General features: G+C 61.9%; 1 protein-coding gene across 11 annotated transcripts in view; it reads right to left on the bottom strand.

Annotated features, from left to right (window-relative positions):
- Positions 1–25462, bottom strand: part of MYRF (myelin regulatory factor) — a 35226-nt gene extending 9764 nt beyond the window's left edge. For 6 of the 11 annotated variants that reach the window (XM_070783361.1, XM_070783362.1, XM_070783365.1 and 3 more), the window contains exons 1-14: positions 25308–25461; positions 12290–12377; positions 11854–12117; positions 9385–9446; positions 8175–8454; positions 6882–7132; positions 6676–6799; positions 4545–4740; positions 2905–2981; positions 2612–2722; positions 1877–1967; positions 1318–1518; positions 983–1094; positions 398–507 (exon numbers count right to left, since the gene is read on the bottom strand). In XM_070783361.1, the coding sequence (XP_070639462.1) occupies positions 398–507; positions 983–1094; positions 1318–1518; positions 1877–1967; positions 2612–2722; positions 2905–2981; positions 4545–4740; positions 6676–6799; positions 6882–7132; positions 8175–8454; positions 9385–9446; positions 11854–12117; positions 12290–12377; positions 25308–25353 (2013 nt within the window). In that variant the 5' untranslated portion in view covers positions 25354–25461. Of the gene's footprint in view, positions 1–397; positions 508–982; positions 1095–1317; positions 1519–1876; positions 1968–2611; positions 2723–2904; positions 2982–4544; positions 4741–6675; positions 6800–6881; positions 7133–8174; positions 8455–9116; positions 9151–9384; positions 9447–11853; positions 12118–12289; positions 12378–25147; positions 25203–25307 lie in introns of those variants that run through there. The other 5 variants (XM_070783364.1, XM_070783369.1, XM_070783363.1 and 2 more) reach the window with 4 other exon arrangements.
- Positions 25463–26147: the final 685 nt, after the last annotated feature.

Below are 26147 nucleotides of genomic sequence, written 5' to 3'. Positions count from 1 at the left end.
GGGAGATGGCGAAGGACAGGGAAGCCTGAAGTGCTGCAGTCCATGGGTCACAAAGAGTCGGACATGACTGAGCCACTGAACAACAAAACAACATGAGACGTTCTCAGCTGTAACGATCGTTTCCTTCCTTTTGCAGGAGAGGAAGATGACTCTCGTGAGGTTCCTCTTGCCCTTGATCACACAGCCACAGACTGGCCAAGTCCTCATCTCCCACCTCCACCTCTCCCTGTGGGGTGGGGAGTGGGTTCTAGAAGCAGCATGAGGGAAGACTGGAGCGAGGGGACGCTCCGACTCTCTGCACTTCAGTGCCCTGTCTCTATGGGGGTGGTGCTGAATGCCCTCCAGCTGGTCCACCCTTCTGCCTCTTGGGCTCCTTCCAGTTCCCCCACCCAGAGACCTTGTTCACCACCAGGAAGTTCTCTATGGTTTTCCCATTGGCAAAGACCACGTCTCCCGTGTCCTTCACGGCCTCGGGCAGGATCTCCTTCACCTCCTGAGCGATGACACCTGGGGAGGGACAAGCCAAGTGTGTGTTGGAGGAAGGTGTGCCCACAGCACCATAATGTAGGCAGGGGCTGGGACTGGTGAGGGTGAAATTCTGGGAGCTAGAGATCTGAGATCCAGGGAGCCCTGGAGCAGGGTGGCAGTTCCAGGGACCAAGGTGTGGGGTTCCGAGGGGTAGGTGCGGGTAGGGGCAGATTCTCAGAAGTAAGGACCACAAGGGAAAGGGGACAGAGATCCAGGAGAATAAAGGCAAGATTCATGCAGGGAAGAGGAGCGGGGATCCCGGCACCACAAGTGCCAGACGTCCAGTGTCAAAGTGCAGGGGCTCAGGGCGAGGGGAAAGGTCTCCCAGAGGGCCGGGATTCCCAAGGGCGGGGTTCCATGAGTCGAGGAAAGGGGTTCTTGGAAGCAGAGTTCCCAGAGGACAGGGACAGGGGCGGGGTTACCAGATGCCAGATCCCAGCCCCTAGATCTTTACCCGTTTCTGGCGCAGCGGCTTCGATGCCGGCAGTGGCGGCAAACTCCGGCTTGTACCTGTAGTGCACCAGCCGCATGCGCGAGATCCTCTTCAGCTGCTCGGTGGTGTCCACCTGCGCGGGAGCCAGGGCCCAACTGAACCTCTCCCCTCCTGGGCCCATCCGGTGGCAGGAGTGTGGAGGGGGTAGACCCTGCTACCACCAGTGTGGGGGATCCAGAGACCCAGGGCCAACCTCCTCCAAGGCCTTTCCCTGGAGCCCCGCCCACAAGATAGCCCCGCCCCAGCCATCGGCTCCTCCCCGCTTAGGGAGTCCCCGCCCCCGGTCCTGCCCCCACCTCCTGCACGTGCTCCTTCGCCCGCAGGTCCGAGGGGTGCATGAGCGAGCCCATGACCTTGACGTTGCCGTGCACCACCAGCGCCTCATCGGGCCGGTCCGTGTTGATGCCTACACGGCCATGGTGGAAGACCGTGTCCGGCACCTGCGCCCGCTGCCACAGCACCTCGCTATCACTCTCAAACTGGCCTGGATTGGAGGCCTGGCAGGAGTTGGGGCTGGATCAGTCCTGGGGGTTGGGGGACGCACAGCGCCCTGGGAAAGGGGGAAACCCCACAGCCACCCCTCCAGCTCCAGCCGGAGCTCCTCACACCCCCATGCCCAATTTAAACTGTCCTCCCATGGCTGCAACTTTCAGAAAAGCCACCAACCGGGTCCTGGCCACCTCCACACTTAATTGTGAAGGAGATACTGGCCCTGAGAAGGTGGGAACCTTGCCCAGGGCCACACAGGATCAGCACTCCAGCTCCTGACCCCTGAAGACCCTGTTTTTCTCCTGGGTGCTGTTTCTCCCAGGTCTAGGGAGGACTCTCAGCCCTTTGGGGGGAGGTGGCCCTCACCCGGACGATGATGCGCTCTGAGATCTGGGCGGCCAGTGTGTAGTTCTGATTTTGTGCGTGGGCCTGGAGGGCCACCACCAGCATGAAGTACCTGGACACAAGAGGGTCTCAGAGGCGCCCAGGGTCCCGCCCCATTCCCCTCCCACCTCCACCAGCCTTCCTGGGTCAGATGTACAGTGCACTTGGTCATCTCTCCCAGGCTCCCGGCACCCGGGAGGAGAGCATGACCACCCCACCCGACAGAGGAGGGGCTTCCCAGGTGGCTTTAGTGGTAAAGAACCCGCCTGCCCCTGCAGGAGACAGAGAGATGTGGGTTCGACCTCTGGGTCGGGAAGACCCCCTGGAGGAGGGAATGGCAACCCACTCCAGTATTCTTGCCTGGAGAATCCCCATGGACAGAGGAGCCTGGGGTGGGAGGTGAGGGCTACAGTCCACGGGGTCGCACAGAGTCAGACACGACTGAAGCGACTAAGCACGCACTGCAGAGAAGGAACCTGAGTGTCCACTAGGGGGCGGAAGCAGATAGGAAGCCAGCTTCCGCTCTCCTATCGGTAAGTGGTGAAAGGCTCTGAGACCCAGGTCCCTCATTTGGGAAGTGGGTCAATCTCTGGGACTCCGTTCCTGGCATGCTACGGGCGGGCGCGGGCGGGGGTGGGGGTGGAGTCGGGGAGACACCCTCCAGCCCCTGGTGTTCAGAAATGGAGGGGCTCCGGGGCAGGGACGCAGCCCGCTCACCTCTGGTCGGGGTTGGGCTTGCCCTTCTTGCGCATGTTGTTGGCAGTGGTCTCGCTGAAGTGCAGCCTCCCCACAGTCACTTTCGTGACCTGTTCGGGGGGCAGATTGACCCTGCAGAGGAGGGGCAGGGTACTCAGGGGCCAGGGAAGAGGGGCTGCGGAGAGCCAGGCCATGGAGGGGCCCCGGGGTCAGGAATGTGTGGGAGGGGCATGTTGTGGGTGCCTTTGGCCCTCCTTGGCTCCTGCCAGGGGAGCCCTCCTGGGGACCTCCCCCGCCACGGCTCAGACACTCACGAGACGGGGTTGAAGGGCCGCTTGCTTCGGTCCGACTGCGACTGCTCGATGTTGATGGACTGGTTCAGGGCCTCCAACTGGGGGAGGAGCAGAGGCCAAGGGCACTTCAGGGCCCATGGTCTCCCCACCTGGTCCTGCCCTCCTCAGCCTCTCAGCCCAGGCCCAGCGCAGCGGGAGCTCCTGAGGAAACTGAGGCCACCCTTCCCTCTGCCCACAGACTCCTGTGCCTTCTCCTACACTGCCGCACCTCCCATGAGCCCACACCCACACCACTCTCCCACCTATGTGCACACACGTGAGCACACACACACACAGGCAACTTCACTGGCCACCAATTCACACCCACGCACTCCACCCATCTCCAAGTAACACATCCCAAATCAGCGTCCACAAACACCCATGCATGCATGCTAAGTCGCTTCCGCCCTATGTGACTCTCTGCGATCCCAAAGACTGTAGTCCAGCAGGCTACTCTGTCCACGGGCTTCTCCAGGCAAGTGGGTAGCCATTCCCTTCTCCAGGGGATCTTCCCGACCCAGGGATCGAACCCGTGTCTCCTGTGGCTCCTGCCCTGCTGATTTTTCACTGCTGAGTGACCTGGGAAGCCCATTCACAAACACCCAGTCACACCCAAAACCACACTCCCCAGAACCCATCCCACTCCCAGGCCTCTCAAGCCCTCCAGAGCACCGGCTGAGCCACGGCAATGCCAGGCCCTACTCATGACACGGAAGGAGACACACGCGGCCAGGCCATCAGGGAACTCGCGGGCTCAAAATCAACCACCACCACCGTGGAGGTGCTGGACAGGGAGGGGCCTCAAGTCAAAATGGGCCTCAGGGCAGGTGTCCCCGAGGAGGCAGCAGAGTGAACGGTGAAGGTCAAGGAGTGGTCAGCCAGGGGAGGAGGCAGGCAGTGGGGTTCAGAGGGCGTCCCAGAGAAGGAGCTGCCTGGGGGGAGGCAGGGGCTGTGACCGGGCACAGCAAACCAGGGCCGGGGTGAGGATGGGGGTCCCAAAAGCCTCTGCCAGCTCAGCCTAGCAGTCAGGGCCTTGCTGGGGTGGATGGGGGAGACGGGGTCCTGAGGGCCTTGAATGGGGAATGTCGGGCCCACCTGTGTCTCAAGTCAAACAGGAGTCCGGCTGTGGGTGGTCAGATAAGGAGGGGGCCAGCCTGGTCTGGGCAGAGGTTCGGGGAGGAGAGGAGGGGACCAGGTTGTGGAAAGTTCCAGGAGAGAGAGCGGGGCCTAGTGCGCAGTGAGAGGTGGGCAAGCAGGTCCCAGATTCATGGCTTGGGCAACCAGGGCCCCAGAGCCCCATTCCCGGAGAGGAGAGCGTGGGGAGGGTGAGTTTGCAGGGAACTCATTTTGGGGTGCTGTAGTGAGGCAGCTGACAGCAGGGTCAGGAACGGGGTCCTGGCTGGGCACACAGACTTGGGGTCACAGGGTAGAGAAGGAAACGGGAAGCAGAACTGAGCAGAGGGCTGGGGGCATGACCCCTAAGGGGCGGGCACGGGGGTTCAGGTGGGGAGGGGGGCTGAACTCAGCCCCCAGGAGTCTCCTCAGGACACACTCACCTGGCCCCGGGCTCGTTCGGCTCCCCCGGCCTCCTGCCCACCCTCACTGCCAAGCCCCAGACCTGCCTTCACTCCGTGCAGCTTCAGGTAGAAGCAGTCCAGGGGCTTGAGGCCTTCGGGCGTCTTGACGTACTTGGGCTCGCCCAGCATGCCGATGTACGCCGTCACCTGGAAGTGGTTCTTCTTCTGGCACACGAAGGCGTCGTCGCCCACCGAAAAGTTGAAGCCTTTGTCGGCGTCCACGCGGTAGGTGAGCATGGGCCTGGGGGCAGGCGAGGACACTCGACCGAGGGCCCCCAGCCAGGCCTGCCTCGCCTGTCCCGTCTGTGGCCTGTGTCCCCAAGCCAATTTCCTACCTGGTGCCCCCATCCTCAAACCTCTCTCGGGATTGCTCCCACTTCTCAGAAATGGAAACTGAGCCCCCCAGGAGGATCTGAGCTCTGGTGTGACAATGCCTCGGCCAATATTCCTCCCTTACGTGCCTGGGACCACTGCGCCCCGGGGATGGGGGAGGCTGGGCAAGACCCTAGGACGGGAGTGAGCTCCTGACGAGGGGGCCTGACAGCCCCTCACCACACTTGGCTTCTTCCCAGAACGCTGCCCAAAGGCCCCCTCCCTCCAGGGAGACAGGGTGAGAGGGGATGCGTCTGTGGAGCCTCACTGTGTCTGACAGCTGGTTGCCATGGAAACGGTGGAACCAGGCGCCGGCTCTGCATGGGCCCAGCCCCTGCCCACCAACTTACTCAAGCCCCCAGACATCCTCATCCTGACTTCTGCCCCGTGGGGAGGGGGCTCTCTGGGCAGCCTGGACTCAGCCTCAGTTTACCCATCTGTTGCTGGGAAGGTGTTCTAGGTCTGGGCTCTTCAGGGGATCTCCAGGGGGTAGGACACGGGGAGACTGGTGGCCCGCCTTCCCCCAGGTCCCCAGGCACAAGCAGTGCCCCTGATGCCCAGGCCTGCCTGGAGGAAGCTGGGCAGGGAGAAAGTTTCCAAACTTGGAGAGGCCTTTGGGCCCGGCTAACATCTACGGGAAGATGCAGGGCTCACTGCATCTCCCTCCCTGGGCTCCGCTCATCTGCCTGACCACCCAGGAAACACCCAGAAAGTGCCTGGACCACACTGGGGTGGACCTCAGGTGCCAACTTCCTGGCCTTGGGATTTGGGGTGGCAGGGCTGACCTGAGAAGTATGGCTGTAGGAATGGGGGGGGGGTCTTCACCAGGCCATAGGGCTGGACATCCAAAGACCTCTCCCCGCCACCCAGATAGGGTCTCAAAGGATCCTTTAGCCACTACATTGGTTGGACAGCTCCTTGCCCCAGCCCTGAGGGCTTCACGCCAACAACCCCACAAAGCCAGGGACCCCCAACTCCAGGAGGCTGGACTAGCTGTGAGAAGGCAAGTCCCAGACACCCTGCCCAGTCCCAGCAAGTCCAAAGTGAGCTGATGGTGAGCCATGCTCTCAGCCCTTGTTGGCCTTCCGTGGGAGTGAGGGGAGTGGTCCCAGAGTGCTCCTGGCCGGGTCCCAGGAAGCTGAATCCGCATGGGTGGGTGCTGGAGCAGAGCTAGGAATGCTGGGGCAGCCTCTGACCAGTCCTCCCCCACCCACTGGTCCCTCCCCTGCAGGGAGGGGGCTTGCTGGAAGGGCCTCCCTGACACTCAGCTTCCGGCTACCTTCCTGGAATGCAGGAGGAGGGGGGAGGGGGAGGAGGAGCCAGAAAACACCCCTCTCCACCCACTGCTGCCAGACTCGCCCTCACCGGCCCCTCCTTGGCCGACACCACCTTCTTAAGGAGGCCTCGGGCGGGCTCAGGAATCAGGAGCCCTGAGTGGCAGTCCTAGCTCTGCCCTGAGCCCGTCTGCTCTTCTGTGAAAGGGGACTATCTTGTTCCTAGGGTGCTTCCAGCCCTGCTCTAGGATCCTGAAGCCAGGGCTGGGGTTGCCCAGATGGCATGACCAGGAGGAATGGTTGGTGGTGGTGGTGGTGGTGGTTTAGTCGCTAAGTCGTGTCCAACTCTTTTGCAACCCCATGGTTGGTAGCCCGTGAGGCTCCTCTGTCCATGGGATTTTCTAGGCAAGGATACCAGAGTGAGTTGTCATTTCCTTCTCCAGGGGATCTTCCCGATCCAGGGATGGAACCCGGGTCTCCTGCATTGGCAGGCGGATTGTTTACCGAGGGAAGGGGCACGAAGCACTCACAGCTCCTTGTAGTTAGCGTCGTACAGTGTCGCCCATTTGTTCTGCTGATGCGGTTGCCACTTGATGGACTGGTAGTTGGGGTCTAGGTAGGAGCCGCTGAGGCTGTCACTGTCCTGCAGGAGACCTGGAGAGAGGGAACGGCCATTGTCCCTGAGCCCCAGGCCCCACCCCCCCAACTCAAAAGCCTGAGCAGGCCAGCCGTGTACCTGGTGAGGGGGCACCTGGTGGATGCCAAGGGGGCGTCTGGACCCGGGCGATGCTGAGGGGCAGGGAGTTAGGCCCGGGTGAGAGCGGGCCCTGGGGAGGCCAGGGTGGGGAAGGGGCTCGCGCTGGGTGCGGGGGCAGGGCCGTCACAGTCCCAGGCTCCTGTTTGATCATTCCGTTCAGCATCTGGGCGTTGAGGGTGTTGGGAGGTGATTCCGAGTGCTTCCTCTTCTTGGAGGGATGTGGGGGGAGCCTGGGGGATACAGGTGTGCGTCATGGGGACCAGTGCCCCCCCCCGACCTGTCCCACTGGGCAGTACCCTGGCTCCCCTCTCTGCCCTGTTCCAGCACGATACACCCAGCCCAGTGGACACCTCCTGCAGGAAGCCTGCGTCTTTACCTCCTCTGTGCTCTCCCATCATGCTGCGCTATCATTCTGTGTCTGTCCCTCCTCCCTGCCCCCCAGGCTGTGGAATCCAGGAGGTCAGGGCCACACCTGACTCGTCCGTGTGTCCCCATCACACCCGGCAACTGGCCTGGTGCACCAAGTGCTCAAAATCGTTGGTGGAATGAATGAGTCTATCCCTTCCCTGTGGGGTCATTCTCAGCATCACCCATTATAGGGAGGGCTCTTTGGAGAGCAGCCTCCAGAAACAAGCCAGAGGGCTTGGATCACCAAGGCTGGGAGAGGTTCCTGGAAAAGGGGCTGACGATTTGGGGGGGCTACACAGCACCCCTTTCCCTTCTGGTTTACAAAAAGCTTTGCCAGTGGAATCTTTCCTTGAATGAAATCTTTCACGGAATCTCCAATGTCCAAAACTGATAAAAAGATAATTCTGCAGCTGGAGTCAGAGTGGAAGTAGTTCTGGGTCTACACCTAGAACCTCCTCAGAAAACTGAGGACTCCGTGGTGGTTAGAAAGTCACCGCTATGTGGGTAAGAGCACCGGCCCAGGTTCAGGCTGTGGCTCTGCCCCTTCCTACCTCCGTGACCTGGGCAAGCATCCCCCCTGCCCCAACCAAGCCTCAGTTTTCCTATCTGGGCAACAGGGATGGCCATGCTCATCAAATAAGTTAATGGTGAGCATTTGGCCTTGGCTGTAAATCCCCTAGGCTTTGCTAGGCATATACATATACATTCACTGATCCCCATCTCTGGGGGGTCAGAGCCTTCTGCCCTTCCTGGGTTCATCCCTGCACCTACCTCTGTCTCTGTCCTATAGGTGCTGCCCTGAGCAAAACCCCCTGCCCCCACCAGCCCATCTCCCCACCCCCGAGGAAGCTGCCCAGCTCTTACTCAGCTCCGTGTTGCTGGAGCAGCTGGTGGAGCATCTGGGACTGCTGGCCATGGTGGAGGTCGGTGGGCACCAGCCCCTGCCCCATGGCAGCATAGGGGGGCATCGGAGGCTCGGCCTTCATGTACAGGTCCCGCTGCAGGACGGGGTAGTGCGGTGGGGGCGGCGGGGGCGGTGGGGGGCCTGGCAGGTGGGCTGGAGGTGGGGGCGGGTGCTCCAGGCGGGAGGGCACCCCCACATGGCACAGGGTCTCGGGGGTAATGGTGCGCAGGAGATGGGGGTCTGTGGGAGAGATGGGGAGGCGGGGTGGACATTAGGTTTCCAGGCACCAGCTCTCCCTGGGGCAGGGTCTCCTCATACCCACCCACTCCTGAGCCCAGCCTGGGGGCTGCCCTCCCACCCATCCCACATGGGAGGAGGCTGGGCAGCCCAATCCCACTGCAGGCCTGGGCGGGAAGGCCAGACCCTGTCCAGGGGGTAGGCAGCCTTTCACTCCATCCAAGCCCACTCCTTCCCTGGGCCGAGCCTGGCCCAGCTCCCTGGGGAGGACCCGGGTCCCAAGGCTCTCTCCCAAGCCCCTCGCAGGCCTGCTCCTCCTCTGGACTTCAGGAAGGAGTCTCCTGGGACCCCCCCAGTGCAGTCCTACGGCACGGGGTGGGGGGGGCCCTCCTCCCACCGGCAGCCCCTCTACTGGGCTCCCAGGGGCCAGCCCCCCAGCCTGAGGGGGGGAAGCCCCAGCTCCCTTTGTTCCCCAGGAGGCATTCCAGAGATGTTTCTGGTAAGATAAACAGAACTCTTGACCCCTCTCTGGGCCGTGGGGAGACGGCTGCCTGCCATCCTTCTGCTCTTGGCCACCTGGGGGCCACGGCACCCCTGAGCACCCCCCGAGGCGCGGTGGGCCCAGCCAGCTGCACCCAGGCTGCCTCCCCCAGCCATCCACTCACCGCCGAAGGGTGCGTCCATGATGGCGCAGGCGGGCAGGCGGGTGGCATCACCGGCAGGGACACTTGCTCAGAGGCCGGCCGGCTCCCCACCCGCCCACGGGGAAACAATAGCCAGCGCCAGGGAGTATTTGACCAGCGATAATCTGGGCCTGTTGGGCGGCCGCTGGCCCCCCACCCCCACCCCCGGCTCGCTCCCTCCCTCCCGATAAGGCCGCCCCAACCACTTGCCCAAACCCCAGAGGGGGAGGGCGGTGCCCGCTGGACTCACCATTCACCTGCTGGGGGGAGTAGGCCTCGGAGCCTGAGTCTGGGGGAGAGTCTGGCAGGGTGCTGTGGAGAAGAGGAAAGGGCTGTTGGCTGGGCCATGGGACCCCTACCTCCCAGTCGGGCAGCTCTTCTGCGGGGCAGGGTCCCACAGACTCAGGGGCTGGAGGCCTTGAGGTCTCCCCCCTCCCCTGTTACAGGCATTTCTCTTTACCAGCCCCCTTGGGGTGCCCGGCAGGGCCCAGGGCTGAGTTGCAGGTGGGGGGCCTTGGGCTCCCACCCTGCATCCCCTCAGACCTACAGGGCACTAGGGGGGCCTGTCACCTGTGTCCCTGAGGCTGGTTCAGGGATTCAGGGACTCCCTCCTCAGATCCAAGGGCCAGGCCAGCTTTTTTCTTCCTGCACCCACTGAAGCCCCACTTCCTGGAAACTCTAGGGGGCCCTAGGGGGCTGGGCCTGGGAAACGTCAGTGGGTCACCAGAGGGGCTGCCCTGCCATGGGCAGGTGTGGGCTGGGCAGGGAGCCAGCTTGCCAGGCCTGCACTCATAGGTTTTGTGTTATCAGTGGTTCAGGCGAGAAAGAACAAACTCGACTCTGAGAGGTCAGCACGTCCTACATGAACCCTGCGCTCGCCTGAACAGGAAGGCGGTCGCCACTTGCAGGGGGCTGGCTCTCTGGCCATTGTGGCCCCCACATCTGGGAAGACTGCCCATCATCAGGCCCAGGCAGTGTCTGAGGCAACCTAGTCACTGCAGACACGGCCCTGGGCTAACTGAGGGTCCCCAAGCTCCTCTGGACAAGCCAACCCCCTACCAGCTCCCCCAGGCCCCGTGGGTGAGGATGACAGGAAGAAGTGATGGGGACCCGGTCCTTGCTGTGGGCCTCGCGGCCCGGTGGGCGGACCGGGGCCTCTCCAGCTCCGTCTCCCCGCCTGCAGCCTGCACTGCCCTGACAGTGATCTTGTGTAAAGACCCTTCTCTCTCCCTCTAGCCCCTGCAAACTCACATGCCAAGTCCGTAGGACTTGCCTTCTTCCTCCAAACTCCTCACAGCGCTCGAGTTGCTGATTTACTGATTACTAACTCCCTCCTCAACTAGACCCACTGCAGGAGAGGCGGGCCTGCCTTGTTTTCCACCTAGAACAGGGCCTGGCAGGGGTGGGGCGGTGGGAGCTGCCCGGGGCCCATGGAGTGTCTGTGTGGCTCTGGACACATGCTTTCTCTCCCTGGGAAATGGCTTCAGTGGGCCATCTGAATCCTGCTGTGAGGGAGACAGGGCTCTATGCACAGGCTGGCTGGTTTTGGGGTTCCCAGGAGCTGGCTATTGGGGCAGTTGATGAGCTCACATAGAGGCCTGGGGTACTGCAGTGGGCACCCAGCAGACACTCGTTAGGTGGTGGTAGTTCTCTTCCCTCCCTACCCTTCAGGGTCCGCAGCTTTAGGACAGCGTCTCAGCCTGAAGCAGCCAGCTGCCTTCTACCGCTATGGCTCACCCCTGCCTGGCCTCCCCCTCTATAAGCCAGGACATGGCCACTGTCCCCCAGTACTTCCTCTGGGCTTCCTCCCCCGATTCTCACAGTCACATGATGGGGCAGAAGCATTTGGGGCTCCCTTTAGAGCTGCGGCTGCTGAGGCCCTAACCGAGGTTGCGGGTCAGTACCCAGAAGAATGGGCTTCCCTGGTGGCTCAGTGGGAAAAGAATCCGCCTGCAATCCCAGAAGGTTGGGAATAGTGGAGCTGGAGATGGAGCCTGGCTGTCTGATGGGTGTCATGCTCCCAGCACCCCACTATCCTTCTACTCAGAGACGGGGTCCCCTGCCCCCTGCCTCAGCCTGGGGGTGGACCCAGAACTTTCTCTGAGCACCTCTGCAGGGCTTGGCAAACCCATGCTCCCTGCCTCTACGTGGGCTAGGCGGGTGGCCTCCTAGAACCTCAGGTCACAGCTGGGCCCAGGCTGAGCCCCTGGGTCAGGCGGGGACGTGGGTTACTTGGAGAGGAGCGGTGGAGGGGGGACCTGCAAGGGGGAGGCTGGCTTGTCCCCACAGCTGCACTGACTTCAGGTCCCACACCTGCACCATCGGCCAACTCCCTGGGGCCACGGAAAACAGCACCGTGAGGGATTTGGGTGCCTGGGGTGCCCGCCTGCAGGTGGAAGTGCCCCTGAATGCAAACAGTCCTGCTGGTCTCAGCCCCTCCCAACTCTCCACAGAGCTCGGGGTGGAGCCTCTTCTAGCACTTACATCAGCCCTCATCACTCCCCTGCTCGGAACCCTCAGCTGCCCACTGCCTCAGCACAAAGCCTCCTCGGCTTAGCCCTGGAGCCCCCGCCCACCACCACCACCTTGCTACCCGCAGGGCAGCCCGCTCCCCACTGCCCAGCCTCGGCCCCAGGCCCACTGTCACTGTGCCCACGCCTTGCCTGGCCCGGGGCCCCTGCGTCCTAACCCGCCCGCCACACTCCTTGCCCTCACTCACCCGGGGGCATAGGGAGCCTTGGGCTCTGCCTTGATGGGGGGCCCAGAACCCCCCAGGAAGGGCTTGGGAGCAACACCCACGCCGTTGTTGTTGTTGCAGTTGAGCGGGGCGCTGTAGCTCGGGGGTGGGAGGGCCCCATGGCGCCCCGGGGAGGGTCCGCCCCCCGGGGGGCTCAGGTGGTGGACCCCGCTGGAGCCGGGGATCGCTGGCTGCCCATGGGGGTAGGAGGCCGCACTGGCTGGAGCAGAGATGTCAGGGAAGCAGCTGCGGAGAAGGGAGGAAGCTCAGCGCCAGCGGGGGCCCCCAGCCCCTCCCGGGGCCCCACCCGCGGGGCAGCGTGGACCCCGCAGAGGGCTCGGAGGCTGGGGGAGGGGGAGGAGCGGCTTTCGGAGGCGGGGCAGGTGAGGCCCGAGGGGCTGGGGGCGGGGCCACTCACAGGTCAGAGGCGTCCTCCTTGCTGATGTACTCCTCCAGGATGCTCGTGTCTATGTTGGAAGGCTCCAGGGCGCCGTTGATGTCGTGGCCTGCGGGGAGGAGTGGACGTGAGCCAGGGCAGAGACCCAGCACCCACCGGGCCCCACCTGTGTCCACGTGGAGAGAGAGCCCTTCACAGTCACCACCTGCCGCACCTCCAGTAGGCAGGGACAATGCTGTCCCCAGCCCACAAGGCCCCCTGGACTCCCCCAGGAGGGGAGGGGCCACAGTCTGCATCTGGACGGACCCACCGTCTCCTGCCCCTCCATCCCCTCCCAGATGTGTGACACGAGCAAGTCCCTTTGTCTTGTCTATAAGATGGGGTGAACGTGTCCCCATCTTACAGGGTGCCGTGAGCAGCAAATGAGGTGCCGCCACCCTCACGGACTTGGGCCCAGACTCGCTGACCCTGTCCTGCCCTGTCCTCCAGGCGGTGGTTCCAGACAGCCCAGCTGCGGGCAGCCAGGAGCATCGGGCCTGGCTGGGCTGGACCACGCATCCTGGGTGGGGGGACGGGGGTGGCGCATGGGGTTGGGGGAGATTCCTGCACCCCGGGCCCAGCTGCAGGTGGAGAGGGAGTTGGGGTCAGAGTCAGGAGCGACCAGCTCCCCCTCAGTGTATGTGCCTACCACCCTCATAATGAGGGTGAGGGTGCTGAGCCCAGAGGAGGAAACAGCCTCAGAAAGGTTCAGCGGGGAACAGCAGGGGCCCCGGGCCCTCCCCCTGGCCTGGCCTGGCCCCACCAAGGGGGGGACTCTCAGAAAAGGCGCCCCCATGCTCTTGGGCATCAGCAGGGGAGGAGATGCCCTCCCCTGCTCCCCCCTCCCAGGGTCACCTTGCAGGGAGAGTTGGAGGGCGGGGTGATAAGGGGGCTGACGTGGGAGATGCGTCAACTGCGATAATGGAGGCTTGCCCCCCCCACCCTGTTAGCCTGGGCTGGCTGGCCCCACTGAGGCAGGAAGCACCCCTCCCACAGGCCCCTAGGCTTTGAGTCAGGGGTCTGTACCTCATGTTCCCTCCCCTGGTGAACCCTGGGAACAGATCTCAGGTCCAGGAATAAATCCTAGATCACCTACTGCGTGCTCTGTGACCTTGGGCAGGTCACTCACCCTCTCTGAGCCTCAAGCTCCTCAGTAAAATGGGGACAGGAACAGCTAACACTTTATAGGGTTGTTCTGAGGATGAAACAAATTAAGGTATATAAGGGGCCCGGCACATAGTGGGTGCTCAGCAAACAGTGGCTGTCCTCACTCTCCAGCACCCAGAGCCCTGGGGTCCCCAGGAACCCCCAGCCCAGGCCTCTCCCTGGCCCCAGCCGGCATTTCAAGAATGCTGAGCCCCGCTTAGGTGATTAATGAGTGGCTAAGCCCTCCTAGGAGTCACGCGCTGCCTGGGACAGGCCCTCCTGCCTGGGCTCACCCGGCCGGGAACAAGGGACATCCACCAAGCATCACCAGTGGCCGCCCGGGGCAAGGGGAGCTTCTCAAGCTGGGAGTGACCAGGCTGCAGGCCGAGATCCTAGGACTCCAGTCACACTCTGGCCCTGACTCCGTCCTTCCCAGTTAACTGAAGGTCCCATTTATTGAGTGCCTGCTGTGTGCCAGGCACTTTTAGAGCCTAATACATTAATAATCGTAGGAGTTTATTCTATGCAAGGCAACCTACAGGCCCTTCCCGTGCAGTGAGATGCTTCACCCTCCCAACCTATAACGGTGACAATGACACGATGATGATGATATTGACAGGGGCTCCCACTGAGTGCCCACCAGGCCCCAGCGCCCTTCTAAGCGCCTAATGGGTTTACCTCCCAATCGCCCCTGAAGACCTGGTGTTTGTTATTAGCCTCATTCCCTTTGTCCAGAGAAGCGAAGTCTCTTGCCCAAGGCAACAGGGCGAGGAGAGGCCAGGGGCGTGGGCCTGACTCCGAGAGGGAAGGTTTGGTTGGTGGGTGCAGAGGCTTCCCGGCCATCCTGGGCGACCCCCCGCATGGGGGGATGGTCCCGAGGGAGGCAGGATCGGGCACAGGGAATGGGGAGGGAGGAGGCACTGGAGCGTCACGCCCACCTTGGCCGCTGAAGCTGCAGGTTTTTGAGACTGAACTTGGAATCCACAGTGAATGATGGGGTGATGGAGTCATGGTGTTGCTATTTATAACAGGCCAGGCCCCCTCCTCCCCTCCTCCCCCTCCTCCCCTGGCTAGGAGCACTCCTAATCACCCCTAATCCTCCTGCCCACCTCCCCCCACCCCAGGGATTGGTGGGGGGGCTCAGACAGAGGCATCTTGGGAGACCCTAACGAGAACCAGATGTGGTTGGGGGGAGGAGAGGCCCTCCGGTGCCAGGGGCCGGGCGGACGGGAGGATACAGGCGGGAGGGGTGAGCCACTGGGGCAGGGTGGGGGTGGGCCAATGGGTGGGAGAGAAGTATGAGGTTTGGGGGCTTGGTGGTCCTCCTGAGGGACACTGACCCCAAATATTCACTTTCTCTGGGAGTCGTCGAGGCCTGTCTGGCCCTCTCCCCACACCACCCATTCTAAAGGGTCCAGCCACTAAGCAAATGCCCCCAGTCTGTCCATGAACCACACTGGAGATCTCTAACCCAACTTTCCAGCCCAGGGACTCCTGAGGCTGGAGCAGAGGCCCCCAGGAACTCAGGAGAAAGGCAGGGTGCCTAGGGCACACTCTTGAAGGTGCCCCCTTCCCCACCACTCCCAAAAGCACCCTGGAAATCTCTGAGCCGGCAGCAGACACCTGTCAGGCAGGAAGCTAAGAGATCTTCTGCTGATCCTCAAGACCTCCCTGGGAGGTGTGGAGGCTGCCCAAGGTCCCACAGCCTGAAGGTGGCACCACCAGGTCACAAACCACCATCCTTGCCCTCCCTCTCCCCAGACCCTCCAACTTGCCATTGCTCGGGGCACCCAGAACCCTAGTGCAAGGCCTGGCAGCTGGGCCCCCTGCGGCCCCCACGGCTGCTCCTGCCCCAGTGCCCCTCCTTGCAACTCTCCACGGTCCAGCCCCAGCCTCGCGCTCTCCTGGGACAAAAAGCCCCACTTGCTCTTCGGGGCTTTGGCATGTGCTGTTCCCTCAGTTCAGTTCAGTCGCTCAGTTGTCTCCGACTCTTTGCAACCCCATGGACTGCAGAACACCAGGCCTCCCTGTCCATCACCAACTTCTGGAGTTTACTCAAAGTCACATCCACTGAGTCGGTGATGCCATCCAGCCATCTCATCCTCTGTCCCCCATGCTGTTCCCATTCCTCATCACTCGTTAGGTTTTGCCTTAAGTGTAAGTTCCTCCCAGAGACCGTGTCTGACTCTCCTAATTCCTTGAGTGGCAGCCTCCTTTCTACTGTCTCATCAGGCTCTTTGCTCACATGCCCTAAGGGGCAGAGTTGGTCCTCTGCCCACCCACAGCCCCCATTCACCGAGTGGTCATTCTGTCACACACTTAATACAGCTTTCTGGGGGGCTGCACGGCATGTGGGATCTTAGTTCCTCGACTAGGGATCGATCTCATGCCCCCTGCGTTGGAAGCATGGGGTCTTGAGCACTGGACCATATATAACTCACATATAATTCTAACAATCCTATGGGGTAGGTGGTTTTCTTGTTCCCTGTTTCACAGATGAGGAAACTGTGGCTCAGAAAGGATAAATGCCTTTCCACTGCTTTGCAGGTATGGCAGCTGGGCTGAGTCCTCCCCGTCTGCCCTCTGTGGCATTAGCATCTAAGCATTCCATAGGCACACAATAAATGTTCATGGGATGAATGAGCAGAGTGGCAAGCGGGGCACTGGAACCAGGCCTGCCTGGGTCTGGGGACCTCCGCCTGGCTATGCTGCAGTTAGGGTCCAGGGCCAGACAGGGCCCCTCCAGGCACCGCCCCTGCCTCGCTGAGCTATGCACCCCAGCTGCTCCTCATTAATTAGGCCCTTTATTACCTGCCTTTAACAGGAGCCAGACACTGCTCCTTCCCAGGGAGAGAGGGATGGGGGCTGTGGGAAGGAAGCCCCCTGCCCTCCTCTCTCCTCCTCCCTCTAAGGCCACCCAGCTGGGCAGAAGGGGAACTCGGGGGACACAAGCCAGGTGCGGGCTGAGGGCGGGTGGGGGCCCAGGTGGTCCTCCACCCTGGACCCTTCCCTTCCTCCCCCTCATGCTCACGCCCCCTCACCACCAGCTGTGGCCGCTGGCTGAGTCTCGGGCATTGTCCCGGGGAACGGGGGAGGGTGGGGACACGGCACAGTGGGAGGCTTGTGCCCTGTCCACACCCTCCCCCCCACCCGTCAATGGGGCACTTGTCAATTCATGCCCCAAACATGGCGGAAATCCCGTCGGCCACGTGGCTGTGGGCAGGGCAGGCCAGGGCCTAAGGATGCTGTCCGGGCAGAGCTGATCGGAACCCGGGGCAATCAGGGCACAGGTCTATCCTCCCACTGTCGACTGTCCACCCCAGGGATCCTGTCTCCAGACGAGGGCTGACCAGGGTAGCAATGGTTAGAAGACTGCCCATCTTGGCACTCCCACAATGCCCTAAATGGACCCCTGGGGTCACAGAGACCTGGTTGGTAATGTGGGCCCTTCCTTCATTGCTGCATGACCCTCAGTAAGTGGCCTGACCTCTCTGGCCTTAGCTTCCTTCAAGTGCAGGAGATTCCTGCATCATGGGGTGGTCGTGAGTCTTCAATGAGATGGTGGGAGAGCTCCTCACCCCAGGAGGCCATTCCTCAGTTAGTGTTAACTATCCTGTCTCCATCAACCTTGGGATTCCTGTCTCCTTTCCTGCCCAGGCACAACTGGTGCCATGTTGTTATTCTGGCACACCTGTGGCATAGTCCAGTCTCCAGGACCAGGCTCTAGCCATCCCCACTCCAGTGGGTAGGACTTCTGTGACTGTCTGCCTGCCCTGCCAGTCCTTCCTCAATCACCCCAGTCACAGAGGGCCCCCCGTGCTGTGGTTTCATCTCCCAATATTGACTGAGCTGATCAACATGTGCCAAACTAGTTCCCACTGGGACAGGGCACATGGGCTCTCACCTTCCTTGGTCTGGACTTTCTATCTTTATTAATATGACCTATGATTAATATATGATAACTAATTCAGGCTTCAAATTGTGACCAGAGCCTTCTCACCCAAAATGCCTTCAGGTCAAATGCTTGATTCTGCAAGCGACCCTCTGCATCTCAGCATCAAATCCCCAGTTAGCCTGGGGCTGAATGACAAGGATGTGGCTTTGGAGTCATTGCCAGCAGATCCTTAAATCTGATCCACCGTTGTCTTTGTTCCCTCTCAACTTCTTGCCAAAAATACAGTCGAGTCCTGCATCCTGTTTGCAGAGACCCTTCTACTCCAGGGGACCTGAAATCTTTAGCCCCCTCTGGGGTATAGCTGTGTCCTCCCTGGGTTCCCACACAGCTGCCATCCTGTCCTCAGATCCACAAGGCTGAACTCTCAGCCCCAAGATGCTCCCAAGCCAGGTTCAACAGAGCTGGGCCCGGCAGCTGTGGTCCCTTCTTAGGGAACCTGCATTGGTCCCTAGGGATTTCCACTTTACGACCCCCAACCTTCTCCCACAGCGACCAGGCCAGGCAGGTTGAGGAAGACCCCTCCCCGCAGAGGTAAAATAGGCTCCTTGCAGCTCAGGGTGGGCTTACCAGGGTCACCCAGGCCCATTTGTGTTCACACACCAGCATGCCCCACATGCACGTGTGCACACAAGAGCACACTCCCAGGCATGTATCTACTAGCACACACACGATCATGTACATCCAAACATACACCTGTGCAGAGGCACACACGCCAAACACTGACACACACATGTGCACACACCGGCATGGTCCAAGTGTGCTCACTCATACCTTCACACAATTATTTACTGAGCATCTACTATGTTTCAGTCATGATGGTAGGCTCCAGAGATGAAGCAATAAACAGACAAAACCTCCTGCCTTGTCCCATTCATGGCCAGGTAGGGGGCCCAGTCAGGGGATGACCTTGCCTTTGGGACCAGAGCAAAATAGCGAAGGGCAAGCTGGGGAGACATGTGCACACCCTCTTCCCCAGGCGGGCCTGGGGAGGGTGGCAGTTTGCACAAGGAACCTCCCGCTTCCTCTTGGCTCCCCTTCACTTTCTGGCTGCCCCTCTCCCAGTCTCTTCACACCCACTCCTGACCTGTCCCAGTCCCCTCTTCTGTATCAGGTTTACTGGTTGTACATATAAATTGTACTTTCCTTAAAAAACAAAACAAAACAAACACAAACCTCCTGCCTACATGGAGCGGACATTCCGGATGCAGAGTCAGGTGACAAGATAGATGGGTCAAACCCACAGCATTTTAGAAGGTGACAAATGCTATGGAGACACTAAAGCAGGGAGATGAGGCTGGGATGCTAGGAGTGAGAAGGAGTTGCCATTTTAAGCACGATATCAGGGAAGGCTTCACAGAGCAAAGACAGGGAGGAGGTGAGCCACACGGACAACTGGGAAGAGGATTCCAGGCAGTGGGGAGCCAGTGCAAAGGCCCTGCGGCATGTTCACATCTCAACACACCTCACATTTGTACACTCGTGCCCACAGTGATTCCCCGGTGGCTCAGTAGGTAAAGAATCTGCCTGCAGTGAAGGAGACTAAGGAGATGTGTGCTTAATTCCTGGGTCGGGAAGATTCTCTGGAGGAGGAAATGGCAACCTGCTCTTTGTGCCGGGAAAATCCCACGGACAGAGGAGCCCGGCGGGCTACAGTCGATAGGATTGCAAACAGCTGGACACGACTGAGTGAGCACGCACGTGTGCCTGCAGTGCTCGCTGACCCAAGGCAGGCCCAGGCCAGCACACCTCCCCATCAGCTCCAGGTGAAGCCAGTCCAGCTGAGCGAACTCGGTGTAAGCCAGTCCAACTCCGTCACCAAAGGCAGCCCACTCCAAGTTAGCAAAGCAGGGGATGCGTATCTTGGGAAAGCCCCTCACCCTCTCTGGACTGCTCAGAGAGGAGCTCCCAGCTCCCCCCTCCCTCCAAGACCACAGACCCCAGGAGAAGAATCATGGTGGGGAGAAGGGAGCACGGGGGACTGAGGTGATGAAGAAGGGAGTGAGGGGGGTGGGTCCCCAAGCTCCTCAGAGAGACAGAGGCTGTGGTTGTGCATTAGTGGGGCTGGAGGGATCTAGGTCAGATGGAGGAAAACCTTTCCCACCGATGAGCAAGGAGGCAGGGAGAGGCCAGGAAGCCCTGAAGCCCACTGTCCATGGTCCAGGCCAGGGGCTGCTTAGGAGCCAATTGCCCCTCGACCCAGGGTTTTCCCTCCCTTCCTCCAGCCTCAACAGTCTTGGGGTCTCACTGCTTCTGTCACACAACCCTGACCATCTGAGTGAGGGGTCTGAGGTCCAGAGAGGTCCAGGGGCTGGACAGCAGTCACCCAGCACAGTCGCACGTGAAGGCTCAGGCCCCCCAGCACACAGACAAGAGGCCCCCTCCCGCCCCACTCCAAGCTGGCACCCAGCTGTGATGGGCTGCAGGTCAGGAGACCGGATCCCACCCAGCTCTGCCACCATGGCTGCCCTGAGTGAGCCTCCCCATCACCTCCTCCTCCTGCCTCAGCAGCCCCCTCTCAGAAGTGAGGGGACCCCAGCCGCACTTCCACAGGGCCCCTGAGAGACAACACACGCCTAAACCTCTGGCCTGGGTGCGGCTGGCAAAGACAAAGGATGGTCAAGCCCCTTCCCCCAGCCACCAGCCCGAGTTCCTCATCTCTGAGCTGGAGGGTGGGGCAGGCCCTGCTGGAGGCACTGGGAACCAGGAGTGGCATCAGGGCCAGGCAGGGCCACGGAGTGGCCTCTGAGTACAGGGTGCTCCACAAGGTGACAGCTTCCCTTCAGCCCTGGAATGAGCAGCCCAGAGAGGGTGAGGGGCTTTCCCAAGACACACAGCGCCAGCCACAGGCCCCAGCCTGACGCTGGGGGTACTGACCTACCCTTGGACCGATAAAGTGGGGAGCATAGTACCTGGTGTGAGCCTCCCAGGGGAGAGCAATCACAGTCCAGGCCACAGGCACCCCACCAGGCACCGTCCCAGACCCCGTTTATCTAATCCCCACGGAAACCCTGAGAGGCAGGTACGACGCCTACAGCTGTGTTGCCATTCTACAGATGGGAAGGTGGAGGCACAAAGAGGTTTAGGGACAGGACCAGGAGAAGGCTAAGGACAGACCCACAGCCCACCTCAATGAATGCAGAGACCCACATGGGTTCAAGGGGCTGCCCAACATGCTGGCAGCAGGGGCTGGAGACCAAGATGGGAGAGGATACCTCTCCATACACACACCCAGGCTGTGGGGGAAACTGAGGCCCATAGGAGGGCTCGGTGAAAAGGAAGAAGGTGGGAGAAAAAGGGCAGGCAGCCTGGGTAGGGCGGGGCCAGCCCCGGTTAATAATTCAGTTAATGATTTCTTCTCTCCATCCTTATCGAGCGGGCAAAGTCCAAGGGCAGCAGCCAATCAGCAGCCCCCGCTGGGCAGTTACCCAGCGGCCTCTGCTGCCAGGGCTCCCAGTCCTGCGAGGAATCAGAGAGCGGGGGCCAGGTCCCCAGGAGGGGGCCGTTTTGCCCAGAGCAGCCTATCTTTCCCCCCAACACCCTGCTTGGCTCTGCCTAAGACCCCCGGGGCCCCTCTGCCCAGGCCCTCAGACTCAGGAGAGGCCCTGGGGTCGGCAGGCTGGAAGCAGCCTGCTCCGCTCCTTTGTGCTGAACCAGGCCCCCCGACCCTGCCTCTGTTTACATGGTCATTGTTGCTTCCATCTCCTGCCCTCCCCCCACCCTGTGCGGCCCTACACTGGGTGCTGGGAACAGGGGGATGAGTCAGTCGCTACCCCCCACCCCGCCCCCGCTACCTACCACTTCCCTTCCAGCTGGGGTCAGGACCTAGGGAGGTGGGGCTGGGACAGGAGTCCTCCAGAGGGGCTCTGTGCAGACCCAGGAGGCACCCCATCTCATCCCCCTGAGAGTCAGGGGTCTGGTGGTCTCCCCCACCCACCGACTCCCCAGGGCACACTGCAGACAGGTGGACTCGGGCACAGTGCCTGGTCACACACCGCATCTCAGCCCCAGACTCCCGTCCAGGGTGGGCATCCTCTTCCATGAGTGGTCAGGTGGGCTCCCCGGGGGCCTCCTCTGCAGGCAGAGGGGCTGGTCCCCATAGGAAGGCTACCCTCCCTCCCCAAGGCCCTGGCAACGGGGCGTGCTGAGGCCTGGGTATCAGCCCTGGTTCACCCGGACTGACCCCCTTCTCTTGCAGCCACAGTCTTGGACTCTGGGGAAAGCGGGCCAATGCCATCCCTCCCCTTCCCCATCCCAGAGCTGAGGAAGGGTCAAAGCCAGGATCTGGTGTTCTGGGGTCGGTAAGGAGCCCAGCGCCCCCTCCCCCCGTGTCCAGTGTATATGTCCTATCGCGAGGTCAGGAGCTTGCCTTTGTTTGGTGGCTGAAAAGAATCATCCTGGAAGCCCCTGCTCTGGTCCAGCCTACCTGCCTACCCCAGACAGGTAGGGGACATGAAGCCAGAGAAGGGAAGTCACCAGCCCAAGCTACCCATCAGGTCTGGAAGGAGTGAAAACCCGGCTCCCACCTCCAATCCTAGCAGGGCTCTAGAGGCTGGGGGAGGCACCCCAACCTCTGGGTGGCCTCTCCAGCACATGCTGGCAGCCCAGCTCCGCTCAGTCGCTTCCTCCATCCCCTCCGGCTTTCTGAGGGCTGGCCACTGTTCACTCACACCCCATGTGTCCCTGAAGCCAGGGGCCAGCACCCTCCGCCTTCTAAAACATCCCTCTTCCCCAGGGCTGGAGGAGAAGGCTCATCAGAGTCCAGGGCAGCATCAAGACCTTCTCTGCTGCCCACTTTTGTCTTGCAGGTGAGGAAAAGGGGTCCAGAGAGGGCCACACAGCTCTCAGTGACCGAGCCCACCCCACAACCTCTAAGACCCTATAGGGATCCTCCACCACCGCCTGGCCCTGGCCCTGACCAGCTCTGGGAGCCCCAGGCCCCAGCCAGTCAACATGATTAGGAGGACACCTGCCACTGAGTCCCGGTTACCTGCTGGGAGCCAGTGCATCATGCCCGGAGGGTCCGCTCTCTGCAGGCCCTGTGCCCGCGGGTCTGGGCGGCTGTAGCCTCCCTCTAGGGGATTAGCAAGGCGGTCACGGGGGCCCGGCTGTACCAGCCTCGAGGGGGCCGCCCTGTCCCAGCCTCCCACCTGAGGCTCAAAGCGCCTTAGCCTCCAGCCCCCCACCCTGGGGCCGGGTACAGCCTGGCCCCCCACCCTGTGTGGGCAGGACCCAGGACACACGCCTGATGTGCCTGGAGAGGGGGCCTTGTCACACGAGGGGCCTGGGCACACCCTGCCCCCTTCAGTCACGCCCTCGCCCGTCTCCAAGCCCAGAGCTGAAAGCGCAGACCCTGCGCCTATGTATCCACTGTCCTGGGGGGTGACCACAGCCAAGCAGGACCTGGGATGAGAGCTCAGGCGTCCCCCAGCCCCAAGGGACATACGCACCGCGTCTCTTCCCTCTCCCTGGAACAACACATCCACCATGCGCACAACAGCACCGTTGCCCACGCTTCCACACTTCCACTCATGAGCACACTCGCCAGCACCCCCCCACCCCCCCAGGGGCTCCCTAACACCCACACTGAGTCCCCCATGTGCCACTGCCCACCAGATTCCTGGCCAGGCCTTCCCCACCCAAGCTGCCCGGGAGACCCCAGCCCTCAGCGCCTGCCCCACCTTCCCCCCATCGCAGGCTCTGGGAGCACTTTTCCAGCCCCTGGCTCCCTCCACAGACATTCTTGAGTCTCCTCTTATCTCTCTGGAGGCAGCAGCACAGCCTCCCCGCCAGGCCAGCCAGGCCAGCCGCATGGCTGAGCCGTGGCGTCAGCCCCCACCCCCACCCCCCACCCACGGCCAGGAGGGAAAGTTTGGCTCCGGAGACAGGGAGCCTGGGCCAGCCAGGCCCACCCCTCTGCCCGGGCCCAGGGTCCTGGGGGAGGAGGTGCGGGGATATCTGCAGGAAGTAAGGGGGTCTGGCTTGTGAGTCATCGGGACATCTGGCACGCTCAGGGCACCCCCAAAAGAGCAGCCCCCAAGCAAGGACGAGTGTCCCCTTCCTACCTCCCCAGGGTTTCCATAAAGCCCCTCAAGGCTCCTAAAGGATTAGCAGGAACAGGGGAGGACTAGAGCCCCTGGGACCGATGGGGAAATGTCAGGACCCTCAAATGGCCCATCCACTCAGGATCAACCACTCAACCTAGTCCCAACCTGACTTCTTAGATCTGGGGCTGCTGGGGGTCCCAAAAACTGCAGTGGGGAGGCCTGAGGCTTGGGGATGCCCTTACCTGGGTTGTTTAGCGAGCCTTCTCCCTGTCTGTGACTTCTGGCTGGGGGGCAGCAAGCAGAGTGGACAAAGGCTCCCACCCTCACACCCCGGAAGTCACAGGGAGAAACTGAGTCAAAGAAAGGCCTTCCTTGCTCCCTCACAGGACTCCAAAGGGATCTGGGCGCTGGGCTTGAAACCTGGGCCCTAATTCCCTGCCCTGTGTGCCCTGTGGGCCACTCGAAACTCGCCAGGGTTAGGTTCACACTGATGGAAGGTTCTGGATCATCCAGTTTTGCATTCTGAAAGCACTGAGGTGCAGGGTATGGGCTCAGGGACTGGGCAGCGGGTAGGGGCAGAGGGTGGGCTACCGAGGTGGGTGGAGAGGGACACAAAAGCACCCAGAAAGTCTGGCTAGATGTTCCAGCAAGGGTCTGAGAAGCTAGGGGGTGTCAGCCTGTGCCTGTCCCCCTCCCCCACGCTGTCCCTTCCCTCCTGAACTCAGCACCGGGGAGGGGGACAGCTTGGAGGAGGGGCGGAGGCTACTCAGGAAAAGGGGAGAGAAGCTGGCGAGATGAAGGTGCAGCGCCCCCAAAACCACTGCTCTGGAGCAGGGAGAGGGCAGAAGAAAACACTGTCGGGTGTGTGTAGATCCCAGCCCTGGCGAGGGTCCTGTAGGGTCAAGGTGAGGAGAAGAGGTCGTTCCTGGGACAGGGGCACCGTCTGAGGGGGCAGAGCTCCAGGGACAGGTGTGAGACACAGCCCAGAGGACCCTCGGGGGGTTGGCAGGAGGCAGCGAGAGGTCTCAGAGGGAGGAGGTGGCTAACGTGGTGGGGACGGTGGGAAGGGGGGGTGATGCCAACTTCAAGAAGGTTCCAGCCCAAGGAGAGCATTGGAGGTGGGGGGGGGCGGAGAATCCCGCCCACAGAGGAATGCCGGGGAGGGGTACCCCAGTCCCTGGTAAGGGAGGGGTAGCTGCTTCCTGGGGAAGTTCAGCTGTGGGGGAGGGGGCGGCCTTGGAGAAGGTGGGTGACGGTCCTGAAGGGGGTCTCCCCATCTTGATGGGGGGTCCTAGGCTCCGGGAAGCACCGTGGGGCAGGTCCCAGGTCCTAGGAGTCAGGCTAGGGGGAGCGGGAGCAGGATGCCAACCTGAAAGCAAAGGCAGGGCGTCTGGGTCGTTAGGTGGGGGTCCCAGTCCCTGGGAGGCACGCTGGGGTGCCAGCCTAAGAGGCATGGAAGACCCCCCAGAAGGCGTGCTGGGGACTCCAGCCTAGAGGGGGGTTCCAGCGAAGCACAGAGACGGTCCCCGGGGTCGGGAAGTGTCAGAATTTAGAGGGGACTGCGGGTCCTGGAAGGCGCGAAGGAAGGCTGAGTAGGGACGGGACGCAGCTCCAAGGAAGTTGTGTGTGTGTGTGTGGGGGGGGGGGGGGGTAACAGGGAGGGGGAGCCCAAGTTCAGCAGAGGTGGGTATTAACCTGCAGGAGACGGAGGAGGGCCCCCGCCCGGAGCAGGCATTCTGGCGGGGTCCCGGCCTGGCGAAAGCACAGTCAGAGGTCCCAGTCCCCAGGCAGACCGGGTTGGGGACTCCCAGCGCGAGAGGGTCGTCGTCCCCGCCGGCCCCGCGCGGTCCCTCACCTTCGAAGAAGCGCTGCAGCGCCTCCGTCTCGTCCACCACCTCCATGTCCGGCCTGCCCGCCGCGCACTCCGCCCCGGCCCCGCTACAGCCCGGCCCGGGGGCGCGGCATCGCCGGCGCGGCCAGCGCGACAGTCCCGGCTCGGCTCCCGCTGCGGTCCCGCCCGGCCCGCCGCCGCGTTCGCCCCCAGCGCGGCCCTGGCCCGGCCCCTGCCCGCCCCGCACGCGCCCCGCCCGCCGGCCGCGCGCCGCGCCCCCTGCCGGCCCGCCGCAGCCCCGCGCCGGGCAGGATGCGCGCGGCTCCTCCAGGGGGCGCTCGGCGCGGGGGGGCTCCTAATCGAGTTGGTCGGGGGGAGGGGGGTCACTGCGCCGCCAGACCCCTGTGCTGCGGGAGGCCAGGACCCCCGCAGTCCTCGCCTGCTCCTGGGGTAAGAGCAGACAGCGGGCTTCTCAATCTTAGATGTTCAGAACCAAACTTCAGGGATAGCCCCAGTTTCCTCTGTTGACCCACTGCCCATCTCAGCAATAATAACTTGCATTTCTCAAATATTCGTTAGGGGCCAGGCCCACCCTGAGTGCTCTACGGGGATCATCTCTGAGTTCGTCCTCTCAGGTACCCTACCAAAGAGAGACTACTATGTGATTTTACAGATGCGAACACTGAGGCTCAGTGAAGTTCGGTACCGTCTGAGGAAGTCTGTCCTGTACAACCTTGCAGTGATGGCGGAATCCCTCTCTGTCTTCCATCAGGGTCGCTGCCAGCCGCATCTGGCCGCCCAGCACTTGAAAAGTGGCTGTTGAGACTGGGAATCTGACTTCTCAATTTTTAGTTACTTTTAATT

Source organism: Bos indicus, chromosome 29 (assembly GCF_029378745.1).
Source record: "Bos indicus isolate NIAB-ARS_2022 breed Sahiwal x Tharparkar chromosome 29, NIAB-ARS_B.indTharparkar_mat_pri_1.0, whole genome shotgun sequence".
NCBI lineage: Eukaryota > Metazoa > Chordata > Mammalia > Artiodactyla > Bovidae > Bos > Bos indicus.
Note: the sequence above shows the minus strand (reverse complement) of the source record. Positions and strands in the feature narration are given on the sequence as shown.